Genomic DNA, 17,730 nt, shown 5'->3' with positions numbered 1-17,730 from the left:
CAGGTTTTCAAAGTGAATAGCGAGGAACTCTCCTTAACACTTTGAAACGAGAGAAAGATGAAAAGATAAGGGAGAAGAAGGAAGACGGAGAGGGTGACATGCGGCTGGTGCTGGTGGTGGGTGTCAAAGAGGAGAGGGCGGGTGGCGTGACCCGGTCCGTCAATCAAGGTGTGACACAACCTCGCTAGTTTCAGGGAAGAGGAGCGAGCGAGAAGGTGGCGGAGCCCAGTCGAAAAACACAGGAGAAAGATTTCTTTCGTCACAACAGATATTTTTGACCGAAAACTTGTAGTAACATTACAATTTTGTGTAGTCTGTCATCGCCGTGCCAAGCCGCTACGGGAGATGGGAGCTTTGTCAAGCCGCCTGCGGGGCTTTTTTTCCTTTCTCCTCAGTCATTGTATATGACTGAAATAAATGAACTGAACAGAACTGAGTTACCACAGAGTTACACGCTACAGCACGTACTACATAAAAAACTAAATTACTGGAGAAATATACTACAAAACAAGAGAAGAATTGTCGTTAGGACAATGCTACGAAATATTCTGTGGCGTCATTGGTTTTGTCATTTTTGTATGCCAGCCTCTTCGCGAGGTCAGCGTGGCTGCGCGCTGAGCCGCGGCACCACCCTCCGCCAGCTGTGCTCATGCGCGGAGTGACATCAGAGCAAGCGGTTGGTGTGGGCGTGGCGCGCCTCGCCGCTGCGCCGACGGCGGAGCAGACGCCGCCCGCCTGGTCAGTTGTGCGCATGCGCGGCGTGACGTCAGAGCACGCGGCACTGCGCGCCTACATTACGCTAGCATTCCGAGCCTTCAACGCGGCGGCGTCGTGGCCGGTCACGTGGATGGTCACGTGGCGCGGAGAAGCAGCCGGCAGTGCTGCGCTATGGCGAAACCGTGTGGGAGAGGAGTGAAGAGGGAGAGAAGATTGAAGAGAGTGAATCCACGTCCAGGGAGGAAGATGAAGAAGGAATGCCCAGCGAAACGGAGCGGCGAAAGACGGACTTAGCAATTGGATTGAGCGAGTTCCACTTGGCCAGCTGTAGCTATCGCGTCAGTCCAGTTTAACCAGAGCTAAACCACAGCCATTTTTTTTTCGAATGGGAGGGAAGAGGAAGAGAACGTGGGGGATGAAGGGGCGTTGGGTAGGGGTGAGTGGAAAGGGAGTATGGCATGTCATAATGTGATTGCTGGATTGGATCGGTGGAGTGCGGAGGGGGCACAGCGCGTCACACTCTTATTGACGGAGTAAATACGCCATCCACTCACACGGTATAGGCCTGTCAGCGGTAGCGGCTATTCCGTCTGAAGGGAACATAAATGATAAAGCAAACATACTGCTGCATCAATAGCATTGATTGTGTAGTCGATGCTGCGATCGAGGACGCGATCTTGGGATTACTAGCCGAATACAACAGGCACTGATCCACAACTACGTGTTTGAACAAAATGGTGGGAGTGATATGAAGCCATGCAGCTTTTTGTTTTAGTGTCGTGATAGGGTCCTCTTAACTTTTTCCTTATTGATTTGCAGTTAAGACCTGACTCATCAGGAGCGTAATAAAATCGTGACATGAGATAGTGGGACAACAAGCTACCATAAATGTTTCATAACTTAGGTGTATTATTGGTAGCAAACGAATAAAGCAAATGGGTCTCATACAGATTCCTTCTTTCTTAAATTGGAACACTTTAGAAATAAAGTAAGGAAGCGAGAATTGGAAAAGAAACATGGGATTATATTCACCTAAATAACAGCCCTCCAAATCAAAGCCACTAGTTAAAATATGCAGAACACAGGCAATGCTCAGGAATGCAGTGTTAACGCAAACGGGCTGGTACGTGTACGTAGTAAAAGAGCAAGCTGAGTACGGTAGTTCGGCTCAGGGACGACATTGTGTTATATGCAGAATTTATGTCCTTGCTAGCCCCATCCAGTCAGATGCAATTAATGTACCCATCTTGTTTTTTTTTGCTTGAAAAACACAGAACTTAGCAATGAGTTTGAATTTTTGCCTGCCGCTTTTATGCAGCTCCTTGCTTTCTGTTGTCTATAGCATGTATAGATTCCAACTTCTCTCTTCTTATACAGTCTAGATCATGTTGCATAGTTTAGCCAGATCGCCCTCTGTCTTCTACTTTTATTGCCTGCGTCATCCAGTTTCCAAGTTATTTTCCCCCCAACACGTATTTGTTATCTAGTTTCACACCGGACACACTTTGTCCTCATATAAATGAATGAATATGAACACTTATTGTCACTCCTTTTTATTAGCACGGAGGTATCTCTTCAGAACCTTCTTAAGAATATGTACTTTGGTAGGAAATAGACAGGAAGAATTTTTTTTTTGTTTACAAACGCTGTTCGCGCTTCACTCCTGCCCCACTGCGCATTAATACAGATCTTGCAGTCGAAATTTCATTTTGTAGTTATAGATGGTCAAATTTTAGCTTTACACTTCAGCACAAAACAAAAAACAAAGGTGTTTAGACGTTATTTTTTCTCAGGAATCCTTATTTGCATGCGTTTGCATGGCTAGAATTAATTGCGCCGCAGCCACCTAATGTATTTCTAAGCTGGAGTGTAATGGTCGATAAATCATACCAGCCATTCAATTTTTTTTTGTTCCCTCACACTAGTTACTTAAATAAATTGGCGATTACACCATTTCGATCCTTAAATGCATTTTAAAAAATGAAGCCCCATACGAAGGACGAAGCAGAATGACTATAAAGGTTTAGTTCATACCAAACGCTGAAAATCAGTTTGTCGATCGTGCAGAATACCAACTCCGGAACTAGAAAAGGAAGCCAGATAAATGGAGAACACAGAGACTTCGATATATTGAATTAATGTGAATATAGAAGCTAGGGACCAGCTGGATAAATGTAGTCTCGACAAGGACGTGGTTCATGAAAGTGGACGCACACAAAATTATGGGTTCATTTATCTAGGCAAGAACGCCGCCTAAATGCTAAGAGGTGCTTGTCCATTTTCATTTCCTTCTCCGAGTTCTTTTAGTTATATTAAATTTGAGTCACAGTCCCACTGGGCCAGATATTTGCTTCCTAGCATGTTGACCATGCGCCCCTTTTTTGTCTCTTTACTATTAACACAATTCCCTGACCATGGTTGAGCGTTTGGAAAAGCAAAAAAAGGGCAATTTTGAAAAACGGTAAGGAGAAATTAACAAAACTTTCTTCATTCACTATCTCTAACGCGCCCACTAATTTCTTATTAGAGCATGTTAGCCCCGTGAACTTATCTGTTATCTGGTTTGGCCTCCAGGGCTCGCGGTTTCGGTCACTACAACCTCGTTGCTTAGAAGCGCTCAAATGAGGTATTGCATACACTAATACAAAAAAAAAATGGAAGAGGACATTTTAAACACTGGAGAAAAAATTGTCGAAGGGGAAACGACATGGCTGTATACAATTAAAAGCCTATATGAGGGCGCGGAAGAATAAACAGGTTATGGGCTCATCGATTCGTGCGGTGAATGCATTTGAACAGGTGTGAAAATGTATAGCGGTGATAGGGCGACACGTAGTCGATTAGAGAATACCGCACATGACCATAGAGAAAGAAGAAAAAAAAAAACGGATATTTTCCCTAATGCGTAATGCGCAACGTGTCCGTTGGCAAATTCAATACGTCACGGATGCCTTTTTCTCGAAGAGTAGGAGGATGTGCTCTGTGCAAGCCGAAGAGTTCAATAGCGTAGACTGGTGGGCGAGTTGGTACGACATTCTAGGAAAAAGCAGCGCACTAGCAGAAACACGAGGGCAAGAGGAAGGAGGAGGGAACGAGGGGAAGAGTCCAGACAGGTGCAATGGCCGACGTGAATCATGTTGAAGTAGAATGTGCGAGGTTCGAAACATAAACCTAGCGTATAGCCTAATTTTGGTAACGTGAGCACATCTCAGGTGCCGTGACGGTTCACAGTCGCCATGCCGCCAAGCATGCTACACTTAATTTCCGTGCAGGCGCTGCGATACCGCGTGAGCTTTTCCCGTGTTCGTTTCTGTTTGCTATATTTTGATCTCGCGCTCACGACTTTAATATTCCTTAATCTATTCATGACCAAGGTGAAAGGTTTACCTCTCCTAACTCAGTGAGTGGTAGCGCATCATCGACCAAACTAATCATTGGCTTACGAAGCAAAAGAATCTGCTAGAAGTTTTTTCGACTTTATTTCATGACATTTATTACGCGGACGACACCATTATTAAGTTATTTAGCATTGCTCATCGCACGCGTCATTCTGCGTCGAACATAAAGTGCTAACTTCCCACTCATGTGGACCGATTCATTCATACCAAAGACCTCTGAAAATGAGGACCTCACGCCCAACTGCCTATCGGCGAAAATTGCAAGAAGTTTTCCAGTGATAAAACGAGCTTTTACTACTCGTCTCTGAGATGCCTCAAAGAGTAAATGCACAGAAAACAAGTAAATAAAATCAGGCAATATTAAGCATCACTGCTTAGCGAACTAATTTCCAGCGAAAGTCACTTTTCTTCGCTCTGTGCAGTGCCGCTTTGCTTTTTTGCTCACATACCACATAGCAGTTTCAGTAAACACAGGTGCGGTATGCTGTGGTAACCAGGTTGTTGTTGTTGTTGCCTCAAAAATGATAGGTAAAGTGAAGACATGTGATATCTGCAAATTCGTTCTTTTTTTTCTTCTTTTTGGAGCACAGCAGGCAGAGCACAGCCAGCGCAGCACAGTGGCATTTTTTCAAATTTTCACTGTATTGCTCAGCAGTACTTTACTGCCTCGTCCACTGAAAACCACGTCGATCCTTCGGAAAGCCAATGGCGGAAACAGTAATGCTCTATGATGCTTATTGCTGCATTAACGTTTGTCATGACTTGGCCCACAAAGTTGTTCGGTTTGAAGGTAATGAAGAAGCAGTGTTGTAAATGCGTTAACAGTTACTCACTCGAAGGACTGGAAGTGCTGTACGTCTTATTCTGATTTTCGGTGGAGTTTTTGCAATTTTTTGTGTCGTGTTCAGCTGGCAAAGAACAATAGAAGCCAATAAAGTTCAGGATAAAACTAATTTTCAGGCATATGCGTACAGAAACCAGAACTGAGGCCATAGCTATAACTTAACTTCACAGGTTTAGTGCAGTTAAATTGAAGCTTTCTGTACATCTTTGCTGGCATGCGAGTGGTTCCTTATTACGCTCTAATTTTGTGGTTTTTTGGTGCTCTTTAATGACTGAGACATTGTTTAGGGTCCTAATAATTGCTTTGATAGAAGAATGAAAAATCTCTTTCATGAACTTGAGTCTAAGGGAAGGAATGCAAAAGTAAAAAAAGTAAATTGCACATTACTATAGAGCTGAATGTAACTCGAAGAAGAGCAGTCTTGCTACTCGAAGAGAGTTGGGTATGAGCCATATTTCGTTCCATTAAAGGTGCAACACAAGTCAAATTTACGATGTGTAGCAGTGACGTAAAGAAAGAGCAGTAAGAAACTGCGAGAAATGGGAGCCAAATATACATCTCGTTTCTTCTGAATCCGAAAAAAAAGCACAAATATTCCTGGATATTAGTCTTGTGTCGGCTGCCAGACTGCTGCAATCATGCCGAACTGAAAAGCGGACACATATATGTCGTACATTTCCAGTTTTCAGCGAGATATTCCTTTACACCTGGTGTATGGGTGGACCTTTTAGTCTCAAACATGAAAAAGGCTAGTTGTGCGCGGAGGCTGAAATAATAAATATGAAATAACTTGTTTTTTGTGTTTTTTTATCAGGCGCTGTTCACCATTTTATTCCAGCATGACTCTACTACACGCAAGGTCAGATACACCTCCACGAGCGCTGCATTCAGGCTACGGCAGTTTTTTGGTAGTATTGTAGCGGTCACGAAACTTCCGCGCTATACAGCTTGGGAGACATAAGGACGGTGCCGATTCGATGCGAAGCCGTGGTGTTATGTTCTGGAACGTTCAGAGTCAATGGGAGAACGGTGAATGATGTGGCATTAGAGGATCCGGCTCGTTGCTGTCTGTTTGACGCTTTCTACACTGATCGTAATCGTACTTTAATAAACAAAGCACAGACCATTCTTTTGAGCGCTTTTGGCCGGGCCGCATAACCACAACAAACTTGAGGACAGCGCCTAAGTCGCACGGTCGGCAATTATTTCCGCTGGCCGAGCATCTTGTGGCGTTTGCATCTTGTGGCATCTTGCAGCATCATTTGGCTATGGCGTTTACAACTGCTAATGTGGTAGGTCTGACTGATGCGAGCCTGATGGAAAAGAACCCTCTCGGTAAAGAGTGTCGATACGGCTGGCGAAAAAGTATCGCTCGACCTTAATATTTCAACAGAGCTGAATGGTTTGCCAAGAAGCCTTCCCCTTGCCCTCACGCATCGAAAATAAAGCCAAATTTTTATTATTTTGACTCTCTCTCTCATGACATGCGCGCACGGAGGACGTCTTTAGTAAGTCAGCAGACTGCGCTAGAGTAGCAACGCGTCATACAGCGGTGAAACCATGAAGTAACTACTAAATTTCTTGAAATCGCACTTATAATTGAATGATTCCACTAGATATCAAGTGTTTTATAGCTTCTGCTCCGTCATGTATTCCCCGCATTCTTCGTATAGCGACTGAGAATGCCACGTGCAGCGAAAGAACTACTGCCCAAAAAAAGACCCAAAGTAATGAAAATTTATATCGTTCCGGATATACTGTTAAGAGAAAGTAGCAAGAATTCCAGCTTTGCGATTTTCCGCAGTGACAATATGGCGCGAAAAATTGCTTCCGCGAACAATTCTCGCTAGAATAGTCACTGAAAGCAACCCTAATAACGATAAGTTTTTCTGTCATAACATTTCTAAAATAATAGGTACCATAGTAGAGGATGTTAAATTGTAAGCCCTGCGATATTTAATAGATTGCTTAAAGGTTTTTCTGTCGCTGTCGAGCCGAGCTCGCTTATATTTATGAATTGTTTTGTTCCAAAGGAGTCGGCTCTTTCTTCGTTATTGACATAATCAGCCGGATTAAATCCAATTCTACACAAGCCCTCTTCGGCTGAACTTCAATTATTACTGTCCGCTGCCAACTACGACCATTCTGAAGAAGCGAAATTCCTCACCTCATATATCCAGCTAAGTTTCTGCCGCCTCCAGAAAATTATAAGAACAGTAAACACTATCGTATTATTCAGCATTTAGGCATCATCATGAGCCATAATACGCCCATGCAGGGCAAAGGTCCCTCCCAAGTCTCTCCAATTTACCCTGTCCTTTCCCAGCTGTGGCCACCGTAACCCCGCAAACGTCATCTCATCCGCCCACCTAACTTTCTGGCGCCCCCTGCTACGCTTGCCTTCTCGGAATTCACTGCGTTACCCTTAAGGACCAACGGTTAACTTGCCTTCGGATTACATGCCCTGCCTAAGCCCACTTCTTCCTCTTCATTTCGACTAGGATGTTGTTAACCCCCTGCGCCCGCTTCCAGTCTCTTAACGTTACACCTATCATTTTTGTTGCATAGCTCGTTGCGTTATGCTTAATTTAAGCTGAACCCTGTTTGTTTCTGCCCAAATTTGAGTACTGGTAAAATAAAGCTGTTGTATACCTTTCTCGTAAGGGATATTGGCAAACTTTCATTCATGATCGGAGAGAACCTGTCATATGCGCTCCAGCCCATTCTTATTATAGTTATTTGCTTCCCTGGATCCTCATCAGCAACCACTACCTGCCCTAAGTAGATGTTTTCCCTTGCCAGTTCCAGCACCTCGCTACCAATTCTGAACTGCTGCTCCCTTGCGAGACTGTTGAACATTAATTTTATTTTCTGCATGTTAATTTTAAGGCCTACCGTTCTGTTGTGCATGTGTAACTAAGTGATCATGATATACAGTTCATGTCCTGAGTGACTTAGTAAAGGCAATGTCATCAGCGAATCACAGATTACTTAGCTATTCTGGATTACCTCTTATCCCCAACTGTTCCCATTTCAGGCCCCGGAATAACTCCTGTAAACAGCCGGTGAATAGAATTAGTGGGATTAAATAAGGCTTTTTTAATAAGTACACTATCGTTAATACCCACTCTCTCAGCGAGATGGTGGTTTCATTGTCGTCCGGTGCCAGGTTTGAACGAGCGAGCCGAAGTTAACATTATCCATGATTCAGTGCCCACTTCGTGGCGTGGTTTACTGCGGTCACATACGCACTGCTCGGATATTGTCACATGGTGGTGATGGCAGTCCAGTACCAAGAAAGCGTAAGCAAGAAGATGCAGCAGCCATGAAACAGATATTCCTTTGCATTAACGTCCGAGAGAAGTATGGTTAGTATATAATTTTTATCTCAAACGATGAAACGTTAAGTGCGAAACGTAAAGTTAGACGTTACGAGACACGAGAGCATTAGCGGGAATAAGACTGCCGAAAGGATCAAGTACTGTGCATAGTAATACGGCGGAGTGGATTTCATGGAAAGTTGCCGCCAAAAGGACCAATAAAGAGAGAGAGTGGTAAGCAAGACAACCTTCATTCTTTTACAGTAAGTTGCCATCCACGTTTAGTAATTTTTTAAAGCCAAGCCATAGTTAATGACATACTTTATCTAACACTTTGCTAGAGTTGAGAAAAAGACTTTCAGCTTCTTGGATGTGATCTTTGACTTCAGTCTCGGGGTTGGAATGCGCTGTAGATCCCTGCTGTAGGTTGTTGAGCATTCAATGTGGGATTGCTGCGCATTCACTGCAAATGTTTCTCAGAACTGAACCTATTGTGTCGCCGAGGTAAACGCACTTCTTCGCAAAGATGATCACTCATTGCCTGCTACGGAAGACGATATGTACATGGGTAAATCTCGAAACGAAGCAGGGAATATAAAATTCCGCGCAGCATGCTGTGTTCTTTTTCTCCAGAAAACTAAGCACACCAAGACTGTACACGAGGCAGAAATACGCACACAAATGCGCCTCGTGGCTCGTCTTGGTTTGCGCGAAGTTTTCATGATTATGTCGTTTCAGCAACTGGCCCAACAATCTGTTGTACCATGAGTTTCTTTTTAGTGGGTGTTCAGATTAGTGTTTTTTTTTTGAGGGACGGGAATGATGCACTGACAGGCTTACTTCTAGGAGGAAATCTAGAAAATTGAACAAAAACTTTCGACTACGTTTGTATGCATGTACAATAAAGGTGGTCATCTGTCCACCTAGTGGAACCATTTAATTAAAATGAGTAAATGGCAAGGCCAGCAGTAGTTAAGATTTACGCCATCGGTAGTATTCTTTTTTACCAAATGTTTTTCTTTTGTTTCTTGTTTCGCTTTAATGTGCTCCTGTTCATTTGTCAATTGCTATTTTGTTGAGTCTGATGTTTTGTTTTTCTCCCACCTACTAAAATCACATAATGTGGAATTGTAGTATGTAAAAATAAACACCACTGTAAGCCCTTGGTGTCTCGTGGTGTATTTTTTTTATGTCATTCATGAAGTTAGCACACACCTACGTAATTATCAACGACAGACTAGCCTCCCTAAAGCATTGCCGACTGTTAATGCCCTTTCCTTCAACGTTGGAGTGTTTATGTAGCGTATAGTGAGCCCTAATAGAACTCATGGGATGTTTGTGGGAGCCGATAGTAGTGAACTTCAGAACGTGAGCATTATGTCTTGAGATAAAGATATGGAATTACCACAACGAGCACTGAAGCTTATGACAGAACAGAATCACACATCTGCGAAGGAATGCACATAGCGATAACATGCGAAATTATTTCTTGGCAGTTGTTCAGAATAGCGAGGTAATAATATCAAGTTCGTTAGATGCACGAAACGATTGCATCAAACTTTTTAGAGAAATATCAGGCAGCATTTTATGTTCGATGGGTTCTGACTACAGCGTATAGGCTACCTGCCAGCCTACACGCTTATCATCAGGTCATGCGCAGAAGTGGTTTAAGGGGCCGCTACCCTCCCTAGTTAGACGTACATTGAGGAGGGTACGCGGGCATTTTCATGGAGGGAGATACGGCGCAAACTGAGGCTGCATGTGTCGTTATGCTGGTGTTTCTGCCCGGGCGGGCACACCCTACTTTTACGTCTGCGTGAATACCGTGTTCCTGCCATTAATTTGTTTAACCCATGGGGTTGTGGACTCCTGGTATTCTGCTTCCAATGTGTCCTGAACGAGTGCATTTGTTGTTTCATGTTGCCGAAATAAAGGCCCTACTCTTGTTTCCTTGGGGCTGTCTTTCTTGTTGGCCGCACCCGTGGTTCGAGAACCGCTAGAACCAGAGGGTGTGGCCTTCAAAACATTATAGAAGCTAAGTTCCCCTAGGATAAGCTAAGCTAAGTTCCCCATCTCCATTGCGAGCAGCAGCGGTGGCGCCGAGGCCAGAGCTTCCACATCACGTGACCATTACGCGCACACAGCCCGTGCTTCGCGTCTCGTGCCAACTTTGTCGCCGTCATGGGGGAGCGGGATCGCAACAAGACGCCGGCAGGCGCCTTGAAATTCAACTAAAGGAAACATTTTGAAATAAACCTGATGGCGTCGCATCCTGCTCGTGTGCGCAGTAGCTGCCTTCGTTGTTACGTTAAAGTCACCAACTGCGAATTGGTAGATAAGGCGCGCTGAGGGAGGGCCATGGACGCAGCCAAAGCAAAGCGCTGTGCTCGGAATGCTGCAGGTACGCGGGAGGTAAGGGCCGGAAACATGCTACTGGAAGTATGGAGTAAAAACGCCCTCATGACGCTGCACGACAATGATTCAGTTCTCAAAACTTAAGCCACTCGTTCCACTCCTTCCAAAAGAGAAATGCGATTGTAATTCTATTAGGCAAGGCATCAACACAGCCAACAGAAGCAAGAATTGCGAATGCACAATATTAACTGGCTAGCGCTGATCATATGCCTTACAACTGGTGCAATTGGGTTAAACATTTTAAGACCTACGGTCTGAGGAAAAAGTAAGGCTTTGGTAGCGAGCAGAAACTCACCTGCCGCAACGTGATACAAGAAAAGTTGAAGAACTATGGCAACAACTACGGGCCTCATTGTTGTTCGCTTGTGAAGACAGGCCAAAATGCAACTGGACTGTGTTAAGTGTGCTGCTTTATATATATACGCCTCAACTAAGTTCCATAATATACAGCATCAATTGCATCAGTTGGTACGAATTGATCTGACACATTATGAGCACGAATAACCTTAAGGATAAAAGAAGGAAAATACAAAAGCGGTCAATAACTTGGGAACGTTTTTATGGAAAGGCATTCTTTTGAAGTGAGCAGCTCTACCTTTTCTCATGAAGCGCATCCCGTTGTGTACATGAGTGAGAGATAAACCGATGGTATATCGTTACACGTGGGCCGCACGTGAAGAGCACTTTTCTTGCGAGCGTTCCGCGAAAAGGCAGCGCGGAGCTCAGGCTGATCCCTTGATTAATGGGGTTCGAGCGAGTGCAGTATTGTGTGCTTAGAAGCACTGGAGCGTTCGCTGTGAGTGCCGGCACTTCAGTCTTCTCGAGCGATGTCGCACGCTGACAGTCACATCTTCGTCTGGAGCCTTCCTGCATGAGGCTATGTTAGGAAGGAATGTGCAACCGGTTCGAGGCATAAAGGAATTTAAGTTTTTAAACAATAGCTTCTAAGAAGAGCTTCGGGAATGTATCGAAAAAATGAACAGAAAAAAGTTTCGCAAAGAGAGTTAAGACTGCTCACGCGTGAAAATGCGAAAGCCTTACTGGGTGCATTGACACCCACCCACACACACTGATGCTCGTACGACATCATTCGGAATGCTGTACGACGAAAGCTTGCATCACAGTTTTTAAACAAAAATTTGCTTTTGAGGGAAGGAAATGTGGTGGTAACTGTCTCACATCTCGGTGGACACCGCAACCGCTCCCTAATGAAAGGGGTAAAGAGTCTGGGAAGGTACACAATCGAAAGTGCTATGTAGTCGGTTTGAATCCCTCTCGCAAATGAGGTAGCCCCGAAGTTGACTAGCAGAAGTAAGCTGCATGCAACAAGAAGTCGAATGACACTACCCAGCACGCTGTGCGACAAACGGTTGTGATTTTGTCACGAATGTTGTCGGGAAAACAGGCGCGACATGGGGGTCAGTCAATGGCGAGTATGCATATAGGAACGACATGTATAGTCTTGTCTGAAGTGGCGATGCTCAACTTGCTGTCTGCGTCATGCGGTCGCTTGATGACGTCAGCCTACCTTTCTTGCTATCGCTGGGATTTTCTGGGCAGCTGCGGTACACTCACTAACACACACACGCCATCGGCTTTTCTGGTAATGGGAGTAATTATGCTTTCGCATTAGAAAGGTGTGACATAGCTGCTTAGATCTGGCAGAGCGGATGGGATCTGGGGAGGCGTCGTTAAGGTAAACCGCTTAGGCTTGCTAAAAACAGGTTAAGTAAACATAGCTCGAAAACCACTACACTGGTTGTCTATGAAGTGCGAGAGTATACCGCATGATACTCACGACGCCAGTTTATTAATTATATCTGAGTCCATGGCATCGAAACAGGATCGGCTGCTGACTGCAATGTCGATTCACAGGACCACATCTGGACGTACACCTCCACGGCGAGCAACAAATCTGCCCTCCACATACAGACATAGGAAGACTGGAAGATCTCCAGCAGTGACACCAAGCGCAAACTCAATGCCTGGCTGAACTTCGTTTAGGAGTCCGGCTCCCTAAACAAGCCACTTACCACGTAGGCCTGAGGCCATCCTTCTAAATAAAGTTAGATAAATTAGTGTTTAAGTAAATAATTAATGACTGTACCTCTTCTTCCCACAGATACACATCACAGAATCTGGTTGAGGTAGGCAAAGACTGCTTCGCCTTAAAAAAAAACAAACTGGGGCGGCGTTACTAAGGGTAACCGCTGAGCTTGCTAAAGACAGGTTGAGAACTTTAATGCCTCGTAAAGATAGAAATAAATATTACTGAACAATAAAATATTGCGCAAAAAGCATGCAATAGCCTTGTTTTTGATAGTATTAAGCTGTCGGGATGAGAACCACTCTCGTTTATAAATTATAATTCTGCCTCATAGAAAAAAAATCAGAATATCGGCGTAATTTTTTGATATTTGATTATATTGCCGTGCCTACAACAATAGACGCTCAGCGGCTGTTCGGCACGCAGCTCGTGCGCCACGCTGTTCGGTGCTTAAGAAGACGAAACTGGACGTTCCACTCTGGCCGTCTCGGTGTGCTGTCGCATCTTCTCGGTGTTGGCGTTCCCCTACCGTCTAGACGCGGCGCTACCTGTACCAACTGCTACGTGACACTGGTGGAGGTTGCGGGCTCAAATCCCCATGTCCAGGACCCCTCCAGACAGCCGCTCATCGAGTCCCGCCCACCTACCGCTTGTCTGCACGGCCGTTCACCGCAGCACCCGCCACCTCCTGGGACTGGCCTCAGAGTTTGGTCTCCTCCCCAAACAGGCACCTGTTGTGAAGCGTGGTTCATCAGACGCGCGCGTTCATGAGCGCGCGTTCATGCGAAGGAGCAGACAAGTTTCCAGGGGCGAACGCGGCGTTTATTCCCGCATGTTCGTCGGTGCGTGGCTGGCTGAGAATAACCCACCCGTAGGTTGCGGCGCACGCCTTTAATTAGTGTGTGGCGCGCATGCGCATTAGTGACGGCGGCGGCGATAGCTGTACAACACATCCCTCCCCTTTTATATTGGATAATTTAACAAGTTAAACTCCAGCTTGATATCTGTCCGGTGGTCGACGGTCTCTGGTCGGGTAGCGTCTTGCACCCGCCGTCTGGAACGCTTGCGAAGCGGCAGGACCACTGGTAGTAGGGGCGGAGGATGTTACTGGATCGACGCTTGGTGGAAACGCCAGGAACTAGTCTCCCTCCTGGTTGGATGCCTCGCGGTCCGGATCCATGGTCCGCACGAGCAGCTGGCCCTTGTGACGACGCCGGGTGAAACTGCCTCTGGGTTTGGTAGCACGAACGGTAAAAGACAAAGGGCCGGACTGCCCCACAACAACACCAGGGACCCAGTTTGGTCTGCCTCGATAATTGCGAGCCATCACTTAGTCACCGACTGCTATTTCACGATCACGACGTGGGCGAGCCAAAGATTGCTGGAACTGATTATATGCAACCCTTCCTCCCACCGCTGGCTTGACAACATCGAGTCGATTTCGCAGCCGTCGTCCTAGTAGCAAGTTTGCTGGTGACTCAGTTGTTGTCGCATGGGGCGAGTTGCGATAGGTAAGCAAATTTGTGAAGCCTCAGATGTAATGTGTCCGCTCCGCTGGACTTCCGAAGAGCGTTTTTAAGTGTGTGAATAAAACGCTCTGCAAGCCCGTTTGAGCTGGGATGATACGGTGCAGTAAGCACGTGACGACAGCCCAATGCTTTCACAAAAAGCTTGAACTCTTCGGAAGTAAACTGCGGGTCGTTATCAGTGACCATGGTTTCTGGGAAACCAAACCGCGCAAACAGTTCTGTCAGTTTGTAAACTGTAGCGTTCGACGTAGTCGAGCGCATAACAAACACTTCCAGCCACTTGGAATGCGCGTCCTCGACCACAAGAAACATTGCGTTCAAAAAGGGGCCAGCAAAATCTATATGTACGCGCTGCCATGGTGCTGTTGGCTAAGACCAAGGATGAAGGGGCGCTTTGCACGGCTCGGAACGCTGTTCTTGACAACTTACGCAGGCCTTGACACGATGTTCGAGGTCCGCCTCGATGGAAGGCCACCACACGTAGCTGTGCGCCAGTTGCTTGCTGCGCACGATGCCTGGGTGCCCCTCGTGGATTTAGTGGGCTCTCTGGATATGCCCCTTTTTGTTGCAACTGAAACAGGTGGCGTCCAAGTGAGGGCATGCTTCACTCGTCTGTTTTGGCGAACCACAGCGAAAACAGCTTTTGCGTGTTTTCTGCGCTTCAGCCTGCACCTTGTGCACATCGCTGACTGCGGCGTCGGTGCCCGTGCTTCAGCAGCACTCTTTTTAGCCTCTTCCATTGCAAGAGCCCTCTCCACCGCTTTCTGGAACGTAAGCTTGCTATCTTCCGTGAAAAGCACTCGCTGAATTTCTTCTCGTATCAGGCCACACACGAAGCGGTCCCGAAGGGACTCGTCAAGGGCCTTTCCAAACTCGCACGTTTGCGACAGTTTACGAAGCTCGGCAACATAACTAGATATGGACTCGCCTTCTCGTTGAGACCTCCGGTGAAACTTGGCCCGTTCTCCAATGACGGACGGCTTCGGGGACAGGAGGTCGCTCAAAACTTCCTTGAAAACATCGAAACTTTTCATAGAAGGCAGGTCTGGAGCAGTTAATGGCTTCAACAACCCGTAGGTCTTCGGACCGATAACGCTCAAAAACGAGTGTACCTTGTCGCCGTCGGGTACTCCGTTGACAATCAGGAACGACGTAAGCCGCTCTTCGTACGAAGCCCAATCGCTGGCGGACTCGTCGAAGGGTGCCAGTTGGCCCAGTCGCCCAGCGTAGTGCGTCACTGCTGCCTCGGCCCCAGTCATGACGACAGTCACCGGCTCCGCACACTGCAAAAACGATAGTCTTCTTCACGGAGTGAAATTCGGAAACACCTGCCTTCCAAAACTGAAGAACGCCGTCTTCTATCCCATCCTCGTAGCCAGTTGCTGTGATGCGTAGTTCATCAGACGTGCGCGTTCATGAGCGCGCGTTCATGCAAGGAGCAGACAAGTTTCCAGGGGCGAACGCGGCGTTTATTCCCGCATGTTCGTCGGTGCGTGGCTGGCTGAGAATAACCCACCCGTAGGTTGCGGCGCACGCCTTTTATTAGTTTTTGGCGCGCATGCGCATTAGTAACGGCGGCGGCGATAGCTGGACACCACAGCACGCACTCATCGACCTGGGGAGCATACCATCATGGCGCAAGCTAGCGCTGGCGTGCCAGCCAACTTCCATGGCGTCACTTTCGAATACGTTGAAGACTGGCTTGATGAGCTTGAGCGGGTCGCCGATTTCATCCAGTGGAGCCCTGCGCAGAAGCTGCGGAACGTGTATTTCGCCCTCGAAGACGGAGCCAAGACTTGGTTAGAGAACAGGGAGGCCGATATTCTAAGCTGGGATACCTTCCGCCAACAGGCCCGGGAAACCTTTGCTAGCACGGACCCCCGGAATTGTGCGCGGCGCCTCCTGGACGCTCGCGTTCGAAAGCCTAATGAGAGCGTTGCTATGTTCGCCGAGGACGTGACCCGTCTTTGTCGGCGCGCGGACCCAGATGTGGCGGAATCCACGAAGCTCCGCCACCTGATGCAAGGTGTGCAGGACCAACTCTTCGCTGGTTTGGTCCGAAATCCGCCGCAGACGGTAGCCGACTTCATCAAAGAGGCGACCGCCATTGAGCGGGCCTTGCAGCAGCGTTGCCGCCGAAATGACTCCTTGTGTGGTGAGCCAAGGGCCAGTGCGGCTTCTTTGAGCGTGTCCAGCGACAATTCGTCGTTGCGTGAGCTCATACGCTCGGTGGTCCGTAAAGAGCTCCAGAAATTGACCCTTGCATCTTGCGATCCGATGGCTGCGGCTCTTACCGAAGTGGTGTATGGCGAGATTCGCCGAGCATTTTCACCGCCTCCTCCATTTATGCCGGAGCCACGCCCCATGAGCTACGCCGCGGCTCTCCGTTCCGAGTTGCCACCTGTGCAAGGCTTGCCGTACCACCCGCCGCCGCCAACCGCTCCGCCACCGTCATTCTACCAGCGGCCTCAGCGAGGACCTGCCATGCGTCCACCGCCCCAGAAGGCGGCTGTTAGGCGCACTTCTGACCAGCAGCCGCTCTGTTACCATTGCGGGGAAGCCGGCCACCTGTATCGCCATTGCCCCTACCGTGAAATCGGCCTTCGGGGTTTCCCACGGGACGCTCCCTGTCCCCGTTTCGGTGAGCGACCCCACGAAATAGAGGAATACCTTTCTGCCCATGACACCACCTCTACACGCCGACTCCGATCTCCGTCTCTTGCACGAAGCACGTCGCCCAGCCGCCAGGCTTTCGCAGACGGACTGCGGGGCCGGTCTCCAAGCCCGCGCCGGGGAAACTGAAAGCGGCGACCTCAGGGGGGAAGGTTGCTGACAGCAGATATAACGAAATCCCCCGAATGCCGCCGGAGCGCGATGCCGAGATCCCGATGCCGCCGCAGCCCGATTCTGTGACACTGAGTTTCCTTGACACCGACGCTGTTGTTAGCGCCGACCTGCGCATTCACGTTGACGGTCAACCAGTGACTGCTTCAGTCGATACAGGCGCGGACATTTCGATAATAAGCAAGCACCTCGCGGATCACTTCAGCAAGGTAAAGGCAGAATGGGATGGAGCTCAAATTCGTACTGCTGGCGGTCACCTCATGACGCCTGTTGGAAGGTGCACTGCTCGAGTCACCATTGCCAATTCTACTTTTGTTGGCACTTTTGTTATCCTGCCACACTGCTGCAAAGACCTGATCCTTGGAATGTACTTTTTGCGCGAGCACGGTGCCATCATAAACCTTCCTGGTCGTCTGGTAACATTTTCGACCCCTGGAACGATTTCAGCTGACACCGAACCATGCAGAGCGGCCATGCGCATAATCGACGCCGATGTGACCGTGCCTCCGCGATTCTGTGCCTTCGTTACCATCAGTTGTGATGACCGGTGCAGTGCTGACGGCGTAGCAGAACAGAACACTGTGTCTGTGCTCTCTCATGGGGTCTGCATCACGAG

The 17,730-nt window shown here is 47.5% G+C and overlaps 1 protein-coding gene across 1 annotated transcript; it reads right to left on the bottom strand.

Moving 5' to 3' along the window:
- Window positions 1-13,879: 13,879 nt before the first annotated feature.
- Window positions 13,880-15,529, bottom strand: LOC149346112 (uncharacterized). The gene is made up of 2 exons (XM_089541256.1): window positions 14,943-15,529; window positions 13,880-13,970 (listed from the first exon to the last, which is right to left on the bottom strand). Exons 1-2 carry the CDS (start codon window positions 15,527-15,529, stop codon window positions 13,880-13,882), a joined length of 678 nt encoding a protein of 225 aa, XP_089397382.1.
- Window positions 15,530-17,730: the final 2,201 nt, after the last annotated feature.

Source organism: Amblyomma mixtum, chromosome 4 (genome assembly GCF_055824585.1).
Source record: "Amblyomma mixtum isolate Tamu chromosome 4, ASM5582458v1, whole genome shotgun sequence".
Taxonomy (NCBI): domain Eukaryota; kingdom Metazoa; phylum Arthropoda; class Arachnida; order Ixodida; family Ixodidae; genus Amblyomma; species Amblyomma mixtum.
This window is presented reverse-complemented; position numbering and strand designations above follow the sequence as displayed.